The sequence below is a fragment of the Carassius auratus genome, linkage group LG28B (genome assembly GCF_003368295.1).
Source record: "Carassius auratus strain Wakin linkage group LG28B, ASM336829v1, whole genome shotgun sequence".
Lineage (NCBI taxonomy): Eukaryota > Metazoa > Chordata > Actinopteri > Cypriniformes > Cyprinidae > Carassius > Carassius auratus.
Genome location: NC_039293.1, coordinates 3,177,175 through 3,193,893, shown reverse-complemented (window position 1 = coordinate 3,193,893; position 16,719 = coordinate 3,177,175). Strand labels below are relative to the sequence as shown.

The 16,719-nt window shown below is 38.6% G+C and overlaps 1 protein-coding gene and 1 pseudogene across 1 annotated transcript; both read right to left on the bottom strand.

The window, feature by feature from the left end:
• Nucleotides 1-2,703: 2,703 nt before the first annotated feature.
• Nucleotides 2,704-5,513, bottom strand: LOC113067747 (NAD(P)(+)--arginine ADP-ribosyltransferase 2-like; annotated as a pseudogene).
• A 6,106-nt stretch (nucleotides 5,514-11,619) lies between these two features.
• LOC113067746 (cytochrome P450 2K1-like) lies at nucleotides 11,620-15,580 on the bottom strand. The gene is made up of 9 exons (XM_026240199.1): nucleotides 15,383-15,580; nucleotides 14,893-15,055; nucleotides 14,558-14,707; nucleotides 14,312-14,472; nucleotides 13,368-13,547; nucleotides 13,064-13,205; nucleotides 12,743-12,927; nucleotides 12,129-12,270; nucleotides 11,620-11,996 (listed from the first exon to the last, which is right to left on the bottom strand). Exons 1-9 carry the CDS (start codon nucleotides 15,578-15,580, stop codon nucleotides 11,794-11,796), a joined length of 1,524 nt encoding a protein of 507 aa, XP_026095984.1. The 3' UTR covers nucleotides 11,620-11,793.
• Between the last annotated feature and the right edge of the window lie 1,139 nt (nucleotides 15,581-16,719).

Sequence of the window (16,719 nt, the reverse complement as noted above, 5' to 3'; positions counted from 1 at the left end):
TTTGTTATGAAATAACAACCGAACCGAGACCCAGATGAAGAGGTGGTCTTGGTTCAGTTCCAAACGAACTGTGGTACGGTTTGTTTAAGGTGTGAATATGATCTGACCTCAATTTGACCCAATAACAGAAAGCATTGTGTTTGGGTGGGCAGATGAAGTCTTGTGAAGCTTTTGAGGCTTTTCCTTGATTGTACCAAATAAAAAATTCAAAGCTTCAAAGCCTCAAAGACAAATCCTACCAGTGACATCTAGTGGGCAGCTGCAATTACAGCAGCCACTTTCAAATGATTCACATATCTGGTTGATTCCATTTTCAACACAAAAGCAATACTCAGCAATATCAGATGTGTCTTCATTCTGAGAATCTTTGTCCACACATGAAAGTGTTACTATGTTACTATGAAGCAGGGAGGGAACGCCAAGCATTTCACATCTCCTTACAATGAATGAAGCCGTTCCAAAGATTCAAATCAGTCACTTCGCTTCAGGCGTTTCATTGTGATGTATGAAGCCTAAAACTCCATCAGTCACATGATCACAGGGATTTGATACAAGCCTCAATACAGTCTTTGCACCTGGATGTGCACTTGTGCATATTCTTAAAAAACATGCAGCTTGTTCTGTTTAGGCTTCATGCCTCCATCCTTCATTTCACTTACTGAAAAACCTTGATACTCTCATTTAAACATTATTTTTAATAAGAGAAATTATCTTCTGTTATTAACTTGTGAACAATGCCTTCACAAGCACATATTTATCTTTTGTACCACTATAAGCTGACATGCATCCATCTTTTACTTTACCTCCAAAATTATCTGAGAATATGGTTGTCTTTTTGCGAGGGTCTTCAGGTGCTCGAGAGTAAGGATGAGGAAGATGAAAAAGAATGGTACACAAGAAAAATAAATCTCTGTAAACACTTTTCTTTACAACACTATAAGTGTGTCCCATAAGGTAATGAAAAATTATTGTGGTCTTCATGCTCACTGTGGCGAGTGGTGCGGGGCCGATGGACGTGGGAACAAGGAGTGAGGCCGGCGGAATGATTGGGAAATCAGCGACACCTGCGCCCCACCGCCGGTCTCGAGTCCCACGTAGGAGATGGAAGGATATAAAACTGGAGCGACGACCGTGAAGGATGAGAGAGGACCAGGCCTGGGCCTTATTTTATGTTTTGGTTTTTATTTGAGCGCACCAGTCGTCCGTAAGGGGCTGGTTCGCTGTTTTGTGTTTATTTTGTGATTATTAAAGTTTCATTTTGATTGTGCGCCGGTTCCCGCCTCCTTCTTCCAGATGAATAGGAAGTTAATATTATTACACTCACTTGGGCCAGATACAGGAAATATGTCAAATAAGTAATCAAGTGGGTATTTGGACAGTCAAAAAGTTTAAGAAACAACAAATGCTGTGAAAATTATAACAGCAGGAATGTTTGGTAAAAGGCTAAAACTATCACTGACTTACTGCTGCAAATGTCTGCCTCCACAGCTTTCTGTCTTCTCCATTTCTGAAAGAACACCACTCCTGAGACCTTGTCTCAGAGGAGCACCAGGACAAGACCACAGGAAACAGATGATTCTTCTGCACAATCTGACTTTGCTGCAGCCTGGAATTGAACTACTGGTTTCGTCTGGTCAGAGGAGAACTGGCCCCCCAACTGAGCCTGGTTTCTCCCAAGGTTTTTTTCTCCATTCTGTCACCGATGGAGTTTCGGTTCCTTGCCGCTGTCACCTCTGGCTTGCTTAGTTGGGGTGACTTCATCTACAGCGATATCGTTGACTTGATTGCAAATAAATGCACAGACACTATTTCAACTGAACAGAGATGACATAGCTGAATTCAATGATGAACTGCCTTTAACTATCATTTTGCATTATTGAGACACTGTTTTCCAAATGAATGTTGTTCAGTGCTTTGACGCAATGTATTTTGTTTAAAGCGCTATATAAATAAAAAGGTGATTTAACCTGATCCAAGGTCTATGGCACATCATTTGACAGATTAAACCGTGTTTAATCACCCTAGTTAGTGGTGTGTTCATTTAGTTAAACGCAAAGAAACTCAAAGACACCCTCAGATGACCGATACAAAGCCAGATGCACACTGCACGATTTTCGGCTGTCCCAGACAAAAGATTGGCATCATGAAACAATCGTGGCAATGTCTGTGATCGTGACTCCTAATCGGTGGTCGTACGTCGTACAGTGAGAGAGGTTTAAAGACGGCCGTTGTCACAGTCTTGCCACTGGAGGTGTGCTGTTTTATCTGCTTTTATCTCTTTTATCTAATATATCCCACCCACTAACGGGTGTCACGATGAAAAGATAAACCGTGTTATTCATCTCACCTGTCTGTGATCATAATGTTATACCTGATCAGTGTATCTTACAATATTAATATTTATGAATATTATTATTTTTACTAAATTAATTTTATATATAATTTACTTTAATTTTATTTTTAAAGAACACAATTTGCGTAACTTGTGTAACATACAATCACAAAATGTATTCCACCGAGAATTATAAAAAAATCAGATGTTTTGAGATATTTCTTTGGTTGACAAAAGTTGAACCTGAACTGAAAAAGCTTAACTGTGAACCTAACTTTACAATCAGACAAATGCTGCAGTTCAATAAAACAAAACAAGCAGCATCCAAAAACATCAAGAAACATGTGGTTTCGACAGGTTAACAACATAACAAAATGATGTTTAAATCGATACAATAATAAAGGGATTTTGCAGTGTCACACCAGAGATATTTATAATATTTTTTGGCCCTAAACTGGTGTACATGATTTTATCACATAAATTCAAAGCGCTTTGTTCAGTGCAAACCATAGTACTTTGTTATGGTCTTGGATGGTTTCTTGAATAGAGCACAGTTCAGGTAACTTATTATTCCTGAGCTTTTCAAAATGAACACAGTTTCACACCATGCACCTGTCTGACCTTTTGTCTTGACAGCAGTGACTTTAAACTTCTCATACGGAGGAATCAGCACCTCTTTCTCATGACGAAGCCTAGAGTAATTTTCACATCAGCACCTTGACAAGTGTAGATTTCAAAACAAGATTTAGCCCCAAAGCGTTATGCTGAGTAACGATCAAGAGAAGAGGATGTAAATGAGCCAAAACGAATCTCTTTGTTCAGAACATCCTTATCAAAAATAAGTTTTGTACCACGATAGGTAGAATAGCATCTATTTTGTTGTTTCTTAAGAAGCCTTATCGCTTCTGTTAACAGAAATTGAAGCGAATACCAATCGTATGTCTTGTTTTCATAGTTTTGTTTTCCTTTACGACTATCATTATTGAATATTTCATACATTTTATAATCTGTGTTAGTGTACACATAAATGGCAATTGTGTTTTTACATTTTAGAGTACCACATGATGCATCCAGCGTAGCTTCTAGCCAAGCCTTTTTAAATTTATCTGAGTTACAGAGTTCCTTCCCTAGATATTCTGTCTTCACCAGGTTTGTCATTTTCTCTCTACAACCCTCATAGTAGTCATCAACTGAATTCAGTGCCATATCCAAAGGAACTATCTCTTCTTCAGTAGCAGCTCTGTGATCCTAATGATCAATCAGGGATCATAATGATCAATCATCAGTATTCATGTCTGTAATATTCATACTAGAATACAATCTTACCTTTCCTAGAGCAGCTGAAATGAGAAGAAGAGCTTCAATGATCAGCAGCATCTTGATTCAGTCAGATCCCTCAGATGATCTTAGATCTATAGTGAAGAGCAGATGCTGAAAGACAAGAAACACAACAGCAATTCACAAACACTGAATGATACAACTTAGGGCTATGCTATTAATAAAAAAAAACTATTCGATTTCGATGTTGGCCTCCAAAGATTATGAAAATCTGCGCGCGCTTTTGTTCCTCCATAAAAGACCACTTTCAAATCAGTAAAACTTGTGTAACGTGACATTTGCAAAATGGGACGTGCTTGAATTATCGAACTACATTTATTCGTGTTTTTAAAAGCGTGAAAGAGAACTTGCGCTGGTCCTCAGGAAGAGATATGCGCTCAGAGACTGAACAGAACACGGAATTTGAAGTCATCTTTTAGCTCAAATACATGCAAAAATATGTCAAAATGCTGCGCTTAGTGATTATTCATGTACATTCGTCGGTCATGTAATAAATGAATGTAAATTGTTGAGAATGAAAATACGCGTGTAACAGTAATTTGGATCCGTGCGGCTCTTAAAGTGACAGCGGGCTTTATTTTATTTTACATTTGATTATTAATTTCTGCAGGCTGTACCACGCTATTTGAAACTTTCATATAAACTGCAATAAATACAAAACTAAAGCCAAACTTAAACTGAAATGAGACATTAATAATAAATGGTATAGTGAATAAATGAAATAATCATACTGCTTGAGACTTGCATTAAAAAAAAAAAAAACATTAAAGCAGTTTGTTTAATTTATATATTTTTATTCTATTCTGTTTGTTCCTTTGCTTTTTTATTACTGACAGTTAAATTATATTCAATAATTTTGAGGACTTTTTGTTTGTTTGAAACTCCGCTGGTCTCTACAATGTAGATGTCATAGCAAGTCAAGTCAAGTCTGCTTTATTGTCAATCAATTCTACTACATGTACAGTACATACATGCAGAGAATTAAAGTTGTGTTACTCTCAGACCCTTGGTGCATACAGATAACACTAACAGTAGAACATTAAATACAGATAATAAAATATAATGTACAACTATACAAATAGGTCATGTAAAAAGAAAGATAAGTAAAGCAGTACAAGGTAGATAGAGTGCAAACCATTAAACAGTGCAGATATAATGATTGTAGCAAACCAGGAAATTCATATTTAATATGTATCACTACCTTTAAATAAATCACTCATATAAAGTTTTGGTCATATGGCCCCCTCATGATCGTTTTAAATAATCGTGATTACAGTATTGACCAAAATAATCGTGATTATGATTTTTGCCATAATCGAGCAGCTCTAGTACAACTTCATTATGAATATGTTCATAAATTTGCCCAGTGACCTTGACTTTGTCCCTTACTCCCAAACTTACCTGAAAATGCTGTTGCCTTTGGCAGTTTCCTTTTTTGTTATTTTTTCAGGAGATCACGAATAACGATGAGAAATGAAGAACAATCCTTGTTTTCAGTCAGATTACGACAACGCTTCAAACCAAGAGATTAGAAGGATGAAGTTACTTTTTTATATAGCTACTAATGTGTGTGTGTATGTGTGCGCTCTGAAAAATAACAGTTGAAGTATGATCTTGTTGCATTCAGCATTCAGCTCAGCTAAACTGTCTGGCTCATCTAGTGCAACACTTCTGAAGGTCTACTTCCTGTACTTCTTTCGCTGAACCTTAATGTATTACAATTGTTATTTTGTTGAAGTTGACTTTTTATTTCACTAATAATGTGTGTGTGTGTGTGTGTGTGTGTGTGTGTTCTGAGCTGAAGTGCGATCTGCTGAAGTGTGATCTTGATGCTTTTAGCTCAACTAAACTGGTAAGCTCATCATTACTTGTAAAGGTCTACGGTCTCACACTGGACAAACTGTAAGTTCCTGGCTAGAAGTGTAAAAACAACATTTACATATTTTACATTGTTGTAGTAGTTGTAATTCAAGCAGTTTAGACTCTGTTAAAGTTACAAATGCAATACAGATTCTGAATTAAACAAATCATATATATATGAAATTCTGTTAACTCTTTACATTAAGGTTTCCTTTATAAAGTGTTTATAAAAGTGTTCATAAATGAATAATAACACATTTTCAATTGCATTATAAATAATTGATAAGCAATTATAAATGCATTAATAAAAGGGTGATTTTAATGCAATTCCTGCCAAATAGTGAACCATTTTTAACTTACATGTAAATGCTTAATAAATATATTTATTAATACTTATTTCACTCAAAACTGGATTCCTGATTTATTTCATGATGCAGAAATTTTTTGACTTTTTATAGTGAAGGGTGTTGTATTTATAGTTCTCTAATTTATATCTCATGACTCATGCCACTTTTTGTACAATGTTTCTTACCAGAATCTACTCTGTACCTTATCCATAATATGTGGCAAAAGTTCTATCCTGGTATATTTTGTTTATCAAGATTAAATGATCAAACTTTGTTTTGGGGTGGAAGAAATCATAAAAGCTCAATCATAGCTTGATGTGATATCAATTATAAAAGTTTTAATTCCAAAAGTAGTTACCTGTGAACCTTAATGTAAATAATTTATTAATAAGTTATAAACATTTAATAACCTGTGAAAGTTAACCTTAATGAAGTGTGAACATATGTGAATCATTTATTCATGAGTTATAATAGTTAATAAACTATGAAAATGAACCATAAAGCAAAAACAAAAGGCTAAAAATACAAGCACAGAAAAAACCCAAATTAAACCCTGCGGCTTATGACGATACTTTGTGTAAAGACACAAAACAAATGGTCTATGCAAGAAACTGAACAGTATTTATATCTTTTTTTTACCTCTGAATCATGTAATGTCCGAACTGTTTGAACTCAGCAGCAGGCGCCTGAGACCAGTGTTGCCAAATCCGCCCCCCCCCCCCCTTTCTAGAACCGCCCTCAAAAGCCTCCATTTTCACAAAAAGTCAAAAAAAAAGTAAATACAGGGTAAAGGTAAAGGAAACGCATACACCGTGAACACACACCCGGAGCAGTGAACAAACACACACCCGGAGCAGTGAACACATACACACCGTGAACACACACCCGGAGCAGTGAACACACACACCGTGAACACACATCCAGAGCAGTGAACACACACAGACCGTGAACACACACCCGGAGCAGTGAACACACACACCGTGAACACACATCCAGAGCAGTGAACACACACAGACCGTGAACACACACCCGGAGCAGTGAACACACACACCGTGAACACACACCCGGAGCAGTGAGCACACACACAGACCGTGAACACACACCCGGAGCGGTGAACACACACAGCAGTGAGAAGTGAACACACACCCAGAGCAGTGAACACACACACCGTGAACACACACCCGGAGCAGTGAGCACACACACATCGTGAACACACACCCGGAGCGGTGAACACACACAGCAGTGAGAAGTGAACACACACCCAGAGCAGTGAACACACACACACCGTGAACACACACCCAGAGCAGTGAACACACACCCGGAGCAGTGAACACACACACACACACCATGAACATACACCCAAAGCAGTGAACACATACACACCATGAACACACACACATCGTGAACACACAACCGAAGCAGTGAACACACACACACCGTGAACACACGCCAGAAGCAGTGAACACACACACACACCGTGAACACACACAGCAGTGAGAAGTGAACACACACCCGGAGCAGTAAACACACACACACCGTAAACACACACCCAGAGCAGTGAACACACACAGCAGTGAGAAGTGAACACACACCCGGATCAGTGAACACACACACCGTGAACACACACCAGAAGCAGTGAACACACACACACACCGTGAACACACACAGCAGTGAGAAGTGAACACACACACACACCGTGAACACACACAACAGTGAGAAGTGAACACACACCCGGAGCAGTGAACACACACACACCGTAAACACACACCCAGAGCAGTGAACACACACAGCAGTGAGAAGTGAACACACACCTGAAGCAGTGAACACACACACCGTGAACACACACCAGAAGCAGTGAACACACACACACCGTTAACACACACAGCAGTGAGAAGTGAACACACACACACACCGTGAACACACACAGCAGTGAGAAGTGAACACACACCCGGAGCAGTGAACACACACACACCGTGAACACACACCAGAAGCAGTGAACACACACACACCGTGAACACACACAGCAGTGAGAAGTGAACACACACACACACACCGTGAACACACACAGCAGTGAGAAGTGAACACACACCCGGAGCAGTGAACACACACACACCGTGAACACACACCCAGAGCAATGCACACACACAGCAGTGAGAAGTGAACACACACCCGGATCAGTGAACACACACACACACACCGTGAACACACACACGGAGCAGTGGGCAGCTATAGATCCAGCGCCAGGGAGCAAGTAGGTGTTCAGTGCCTTGCTCAAGGGCACTTCAGTCATGAGTATTGAGAGTGAAAGAGAGCGCTGTTTATTCACTGCCTCCACCTTCAACTCCTGCCAGCACCGAGACTCAAACCTGTGACCTTAAGGTTACCAAATTATATTTTATATATCATTTACTTTCATTTTACTTTTAAAGAACACAATTTGTGTAACATGCAATCACAAAACACAAAGCTCTCTAGCTCTTTACTTTTTTCAATCCAATGACTACTAGTATTTTCAGTGTTGTTACTCAGGTATAAATAAATTGATTGTGTTGTAACATCATTACGTATTTCAGGGTTGGTGCCTGTAAAAATACTATTAAACTCTATATAAAGTGATACAGAGGATATTTAAGGTGAAAATGACATCATCATTAAATGATTTATTAAAACAGTTTTACTAAGATTTAATTGTAAAAATGAATGGATCCTAGGAGCTCCACCACAGTAGCTTTACTCGCTGCTGTGCTGTTGGTTTTGGTTGTTTATCTCTTCTCAATGAGCTCCAGCTCTCCAGAAGATCCTCCAGGACCCAAACCACTGCCTCTCCTGGGGAACCTGCACCTACTGGACCTCAGACAACTTCACATGAGCCTCTTCGAAGTGAGTTTAGCGTTTGCTTTTCACAGGACTTCAATCTTTCAGTCATTCTGTGGAGGGCTTTTTCTTGTCTTCATTGAACACAATAATATGGCATTACCACAGCGCTGAGTTTTCAAAGGAAAACATGATATGTGGGACTGATTAACTGATCTGGTGAAAATTAACTAGGACTAAAAGTAGGTTAAAAGCCAGTTACTACATGTCAAAGTCAACATTTTCTTATTTGAAGTCAACAAATGTTGGGTAATGATACACAAAGCATGATTTTACATAATTTTTTTAACCATCGTCTACTCTATGTTGAACACATTTCACATGCATTTGCAAAGGGCTCAAATGTTCTTACCAATGCACTTGTTTAATGTCTTACATTCCTATGAATTAAGCAGGTATTTCTCTTTTTGACTCATTCAGGTGAAAACCATTGTCGTATTATTAAAACTCAAAGACTTTGTTTTTTATGAAAACAATATTTTAAGAAATATACAAAATGATTCTTCCCTTTCAGTCGGTCACTCTCGACATCACGTCGGTGACTGACGAATTGGGATATTGCTTCGATAGACCAATCTACTCTGAGTGTAAACTAAACAAGCCAATGCACATTGGCATGCAATTATTGCACCAATCTGCTGCCACTGATCACAGCGTGAGTATAAGAAGCAGCAGGTGCAATGCATACCAGCTTTTCGCTCTGGAGCCGAGCGTCAGTATCCTTCTGCTCAAATGTGTCTGCTGTGAACTGCGAGTTCATGCTCTCGGAAGCTTGGTGTGTTGACAAGATAGCGCTTCAGCGGCGGTCGTCCCCTGTCGTGTTGCAAGCGGCCAATTCCCCTGTGCGCCTCAGCACTAAAAGAGCATTTCCTAAAGAGCAAATTTCACTAAAAGAGCTTCACAGATGCGTCGTTGTAAAGACTTCTTTGCTAAAACTGGTCCAGAGTGTCCTTGTTGTAGACCCTGTTGATATCTATCCTCCATCACCCTAGGCAGCTGGACGTGGTGGAAGGTCTGGTGCCAGGCTTTCATGATGAATCTGTGAGAACCGTGGAAGACTGGGTTCCATATTGAGACCTAAGCGGTACTCGTATGTGTATAGTCCACGGTATAGCCTTAGAGTCCATGTTTCCCTGGCAGACTTCTGCCTTCCCGAGAGGGTTTTTATCACCTCAGATTTATCCTAAACAGATGTTATATGTGTATTTGCTTCTGAAAACTCTTTCGGGAAGGATGGGGCTTCCGCAGCGTCCCTGTTCTAAGCGGAACAGTATGTTTTCCCAGTGTTATCAAATCTCACCCAGTGAGGTAGAGCTTTGACAATGGTGAGTGGAACTACTTGTTACGAGCCCTTCATCCCTCCTGAGGTGGTGCCGCTCTTCTGTCTAGAAATATGGCAGAAAGTCTTATAGTTTGTACTTGACTAACTGGGGCCCAGGTCAGGAAGCAGACAGACTGGCTAAACCGACCGTCTGCTAGCTGCCTCACGTCACAGAGGTCAGCTAATTCTCAGCACATAGAGACTGTTTCACCTAGATATCACACTATAGAGACTGTGTCTGTTCCCCGAACTAGAAAATACAAAAAACGTCCAAACCAAGTTAAGATTAACAATTGAATTGATGTCAACAAATAAAAAACAGATGCAATATGGATAAATAAATGATAAAGCTTGGCTTATTGAATATCAGATCCATTTCTACGAAAACACTTTTTGTAAATAATATGATAACTGATCATAATATAGATGTGCTCTGTTTGACAGAAACCTGGCTAAAACCTGATGATTACATTATTTTAAATGAGTCCACCCCCCAAGATTACTGTTATAAACATGAGCCGCGTCTAAAAGGTAAAGGGGGTGGTGTTGCTTCAATTTATAACGACATTTTCAGGATTTCTCAGAGGGCAGGCTTCAAGTATAACTCGTTTGAAGTAATGGTGCTTCATATAACATTATCCAGAGAAACCAATGTTAATGATAAATCCCCTGTTATGTTTGTACTGGCTACTGTATACAGGCCACCAGGGCACCATACAGACTTTATTAAAGAGTTTGGTGATTTTACATCCGAGTTAGTTCTGGCTGCAGATAAAGTTTTAATAGTTGGTGATTTTAATATCCATGTCGATAATGAAAAAGATGCATTGGGATCAGCATTTATAGAAATTCTGAACTCTATTGGTGTTAGACAACATGTTTCAGGACCTACTCATTGTCGAAATCATACTCTAGATTTAATACTGTCACATGGAATTGATGTTGATAGTGTTGAAATTATTCAGCCAAGTGATGATATCTCAGATCATTATTTAGTTTTGTGCAAACTTCATATAGCTAAATCTGTAAATTCTACTTCCTGTTACAAGAATGGATGAACCATCACTCCAGCCACAAAAGACTGCTTTATAAGTTATCTTCCTGATGTATCCAAATTCCCTAGCATATCCAAAACCTCAGAACAACTTGATGATGTAACAGAAACTATGGACTCTCTCTTTTCTAGCATTTTGAATACAGTTGCTCCTTTATGCTTAATGAAGGTTAAAGAAAACAGTCTGACACCGTGGTATAATGAGCATACTTGCACCCTGAAGAGAGCATCCCGAAAAATGGAGCGCAGCTTGAGGAAAATGACAACTAAAAGCCTTCACATTTTTGGAGTATTTGTTTTTTAAAGTTTAGCATGAATTGTAATTTAAAAACAGCACCTAATATGGGGGTGGTCTCCCTCGCTTTGGCAATCGGCCCACTATAATGGCCAGTAGAACATGTTTATGTCAAAACAGAAAACAATGCCTACTAATTTTTTTTGAAAATGCGTCAACATTAAGTATAACTGGAACATTGCATTCATAAAACAAAAATTATAAAATTAAACCGTCAGGGCTTGCCTCATTTCAGAACATCATTGCACATCACTGTTGAAACTTCAGTTTCAGTTATTAAGTTATGCACTGAACATAACATTAAACATCATCACTCTCTCAGAAGACAGATGTGATCATATTAAACTGAACTGAACTTCAGTTAGTGATGCATCAGTTTGATTGACTTTCGGTTCTACTGATAGCACACAGTTTGTGAGGTGAAGGGTTCAAAGTGAAACCCACGACTGGAGTGAGATCCAGATCATCTTCAGACACTCCTGGAGGAGGAGTGAAGCGGAAACGCTGAAGGAGGGAGGTGAAGAACAGGAAGAGCTCCATCCTGGCCAAACTCTCTCCAAGACAAGCCCTGCGGCCTGAAAGATCAATGACTGCTTTTCAATAATTCAGGATCAGGACAAATTAAAAATGATGTCCATAAAATTACTAAAAGACAATCAAGCCATTCACATCAAGTTCAGTCTAATGTCAAAGTCAAAACACAACACCTGCAGAGAAGGGTATGAAGGCGTCTCGTTTCCTCAGCTGACCGTTCTCATCTAGAAAGTGTCCAGGGTTAAAGGAGTCTGGTGTCTCCCACTCAGTCTCATCCCTCAACACAGACGTCAGCAGCGGCAGAACACATGTCCCCTAAAATTCAGAAGCATTTTCAAAAACATTTTTATTTCTTAAATGATTTATATATATATATAAATAAAATAATAAATATTTAGAAATTCTAAAAAGGCTAATCAAAAAGACAATACCTCTAAAAGAACTATATATATTAAATTATTATATTAATATGTTAGTTATATTAAATTGGTTGTATAAAATGATGATATATATGCAAACTCTATATATATTTTCTTAGATGTTGATACTGATTATTTTTTTGTAATCCAAATATACAATCTGTACATCTTTAAAATGTTGTATTGCAATGTAACCTAACTGCAGCTGTGCTTGCTTGGGTTAAAAAGTATTCGGGGCAAAAAAAAAAGAAAAAACACAAACCTGATCTAGAAACTACTTTTCAAAACCCAGAAAAATGAGTTTAAATAAACTATGTGCTGTAACGCAAAAACAAATAGCATAATAATATCACATAAGCAGGACCAGCCTTCTTGATGACGTAGCCATTGAAGGAAACGTCACAGCTGGTCATATGAGGGAGATTCATGGGTACAATATTAGCCAGTCTCTGGACTTCATGAATCACAGCATCTGTGTATGGTAAGTTTTTTCTGTCCTCTGATGCAGGTTCACGGCCAGCAAGTATCTCGTCGATCTCCTTCTGAACTCGATCTATGACCAGTGAGAGAACATATACAGCATATAAAGTGTTCATATCAGTGAGATCTCTCATTATGATGCTTTTAAGACAAATTTGAAAGTGATGATGGAAACAGCATATTGTTCTCCCTAAGTTTGGACGTCTGACCTTGTATGTGAGGGTACTTGGCCATGAGCAGCAGACCCCAGCACAGCGTCGTGCCGGTCGTGTCTGTGCCAGCAGCAAACAGGTTTGACACGGTAGTGATCAGATTCTGCTCGTGGAAGTGTGATTTGGTTTCTCCAGAATCCTGCATCAAACACAAACACACACTTCATCCTCAGTATAAGGCTTAATGATCCAGTACCATGAAACACGTGCATAAAAATGAATAGTTGATTCAATACTGAAAACCAAACACCAGTGGTAAAGGTTTAAGCTGTTTCTGGCATAAATTCATGTAATACTTTACCTGTGTGCTTTGTTTGTGGATGAGGAACGAGTCGATGAATCCTCTGCTCTCAAGCGGGTTCAAAGTCTCCTGTAAGACGTACACCAGCTCCTTAATTTCTCTTCTCAGGCTTTCCCTACTTTTCATCACCAGCCTCCACGTCTTCATCCAGGGACCAAGAGCCGGACACATGTTATAGATCTGCAGTTGGAAACACACAACAGCTTTGAAATAGATCTGTCAGAGTTTCAGACCAGAGCCAAAACTATTTCAAACAGTGCTTGAGCATGAAACTGATCTGTACCTACAGCATTTTTGGTCATCTTCTCATATCTTCATATCTGATTGGACCCGTATTATTGCCTTTTATATTAAACACCATATTATACTTGCAATATATATAGGTTTTTCACTGGCACTGTTTCAATGGAGCACAAAGCCACAGTATTCAATTTATAAATTGCTTACGTGGCACTCTTAAAAATTAAAGTTCTTTATTGGCATTTATGGTTCCATGAAAACAACTGATGTCACATGACAGCCACAGACCAGGGTTATTATTATCCACCAAAAATAGAACTTTTCTCATTTTCATTTCTCATTTCAAGTGAACTTTCTCACTTTTCACTTTCACTAAACTTAAAATAATGAAACAAATAAAGCTGAAAATGCTATAAAATGTATAACAATTATATAAACATAAATTAAAAAAAAAATAAAGATTTTTTATTGGTATAGATGGCTCCATGAAAACATTTAATTGCACAAATGTTTCTTTATAGTGAAAAAAGGATCTTCAAACTAAGAAAATAAAAGGTTCTTTTAAAGAACTGTTCACTAAAAGGTTCTTTAGGGAACCAAAAATGGTTCTTCTAATGCACTGCTGCAAAAAATAAAATGAAGCTCAATGCTACTGAAGCATCACTGCAATGAATGGCACCAAAACACAAATGACTGGTGACTACCTGTATCACAACAGAACCAATCATCTGGATGTTCTTTTTGGCCTTGTTCACCATATTCTGAAACTTTGGGTCCTCATACTCAAACCGTTTCCCATAAACAATAGCTGAGATGATGTTGGAGACGGCGTAATTCACCGGTTGGGTCGTATCAAATGGATTTCCTGCAATACGCATGCAAGCAGAGAAGAAATGTAGAGTAATTTTATATTTAGAAAAGTGTGCCATTAATAAAAGCAAGTGTTCTACCTTGAAACTTCTCAAACACTTCCCGCAGATAACGCGTCTCATCCACTATTTTCTCTTCACTCATTTTCTTGCCCATTCCAAAGTCCCGAAGAGTTGAAAGAGCGAATCTTCTCATAGCCTTCCAGCTGTCTCCATTAGCAAAGAGGATTCCTGCGGAGAAACATGGTTTGTATTTATAAATCACCAGAGAGGATGATGGGTACTGATTATCCTTCTAAATTTTTGATCCATTATATATTAACAAGCATGAAACTGAGAAAAACATTGCAGTCAATGATTAAGCTGCAACAGTGATGTATTAGAGCACAATATGCAATGTCATGCTGATGTTTTACCGAGTCCTTGATTGAAATCCTGGAATATGGGGGTAATGTCTCTTTCCCCAAATTCGTCCGCCTGGTTCACGAGTGCTTGTTTAACTGTCTTGTATCCTGCCAGAACCACAAACTTCTTGGGTCCAAAATGCACTGTGAACACCGACCCATATTTCTTGGACAACTGTGAAACAAATGTACACATTATCTTGCATTGATCTGTCTCTAGTGGCGCTGGAATGAAAACAGGCAAAGAACTTGGAAAGTGGAAAATCGCTGACAGAAAGTTCCTTAGATTTAAAGTAATCGACTCAAATATGTCTTTGTAAATCTTTTACTACTCTTTTACTACTAACTTCAAATGTAATCCTGAATTTTCAGCATCTAGTTTTTGTTTTGTCTCATGTTGGAATCCATAAAAACAAGCCTGTCCTAATCCACTGACAATAGGATTTTTTAATGATATATTCAATATTTGTGAAGAAAAATAAGCCAAGAGACAGAAACTCACTTTGAAGAGGCTCATGTGAAGTTGTCTGAGGTCCAGTAGGTGCAGGTTCCCCAGGAGAGGCAGTGGTTTGGGTCCTGGAGGATCTTCTGGAGAGCTGGAGCTCATTGAGAAGAGATAAACAACCAAAACCAACAGCACAGCAGCGAGTAAAGCTCCTGTGGTGGACACATGTGTGAGAAGAGTTTCCACTAAAGCCATAGTCAGAGAGCTTTCCAAAACAACCGTGAGCCTTCGCACAAAATCTGTTTTTAGGTCATCGTGTTACAACATGCTGAAAACATTGAGGGGAGGAGCTGAACACGGTTCATCACAGCACACAGAGCAGCTCACATTCCTAACGAACCTCGGAGCGCCTCTAAACCAGAACAGCTGAGCTAGTGAGTGTGTTTCTACTTAGAGGAACTGTTTTTAGAAGTAATGTTTAAATTAATACAATAATAAAGAGATTTTGCAGTGTCACACCAAAGATATTTATAATATTTTTTGGCCCTAAACTGGTGTACATGATTTTATCACATAAATTCAAAGCGCTTTGTTCAGCGCAAACCATAGTACTTTGTTATGGTCTTGGATGGTTTCTTGAATAGAGCACAGTTCAGGTAACTTATTATTCCTGAGCTTTTCAAAATGAACACAGTTTCACACCATGCACCTGTCTGACCTTTTGTCTTGACATCAATGACTTTAAACTTCTCATACGGAGGAATCAGCACCTCTTTCTCATGACGAAGCCTAGAGTAATTTGTCACATCAGCACTACAGTTTTAATTCCAAAAGTAGTTACTTGTGAACCTTAATGTAAATAATTTATTAATGAATTATGAACATTTAATAACCTGTGAAAGTGAACCTTAATGAAGTGTGAACATATGTGAATCATTTATTCATGAATTATAATAGTTAATAACCTATGAAAATGAATCATAAAGCAAAAAAAAAAAAAAAAGGCTTAAAATACAAGCACAAAAAAATCCAAATTAAACCCTGCGGCTTGTGACGATACTGAACAGTATTTATATCTTTTTTACCTCTGAATCACGTAATGTCCGGACTATTAGAACTCTTGTGAATGCACTTGACTGCAGCAGGCGCCTGAGACCAGTGTTGCCAAACCCCCCTTCTCTAGAACCACCCTCAAAAACCTCCATTTTTCACAAAAAAATAAAGTAAATACAGGGTAAAGGTAAAGGAAAGTGAACACACACACACCGTGAACACACACCTGGAGCAGTGAACACACACACAACGTGAACACACACCCGGAGCAGTGAACACACACACACACACCGTGAAAACACACCCAGAGCAGTGAACACACACACACCGTGAACACACAC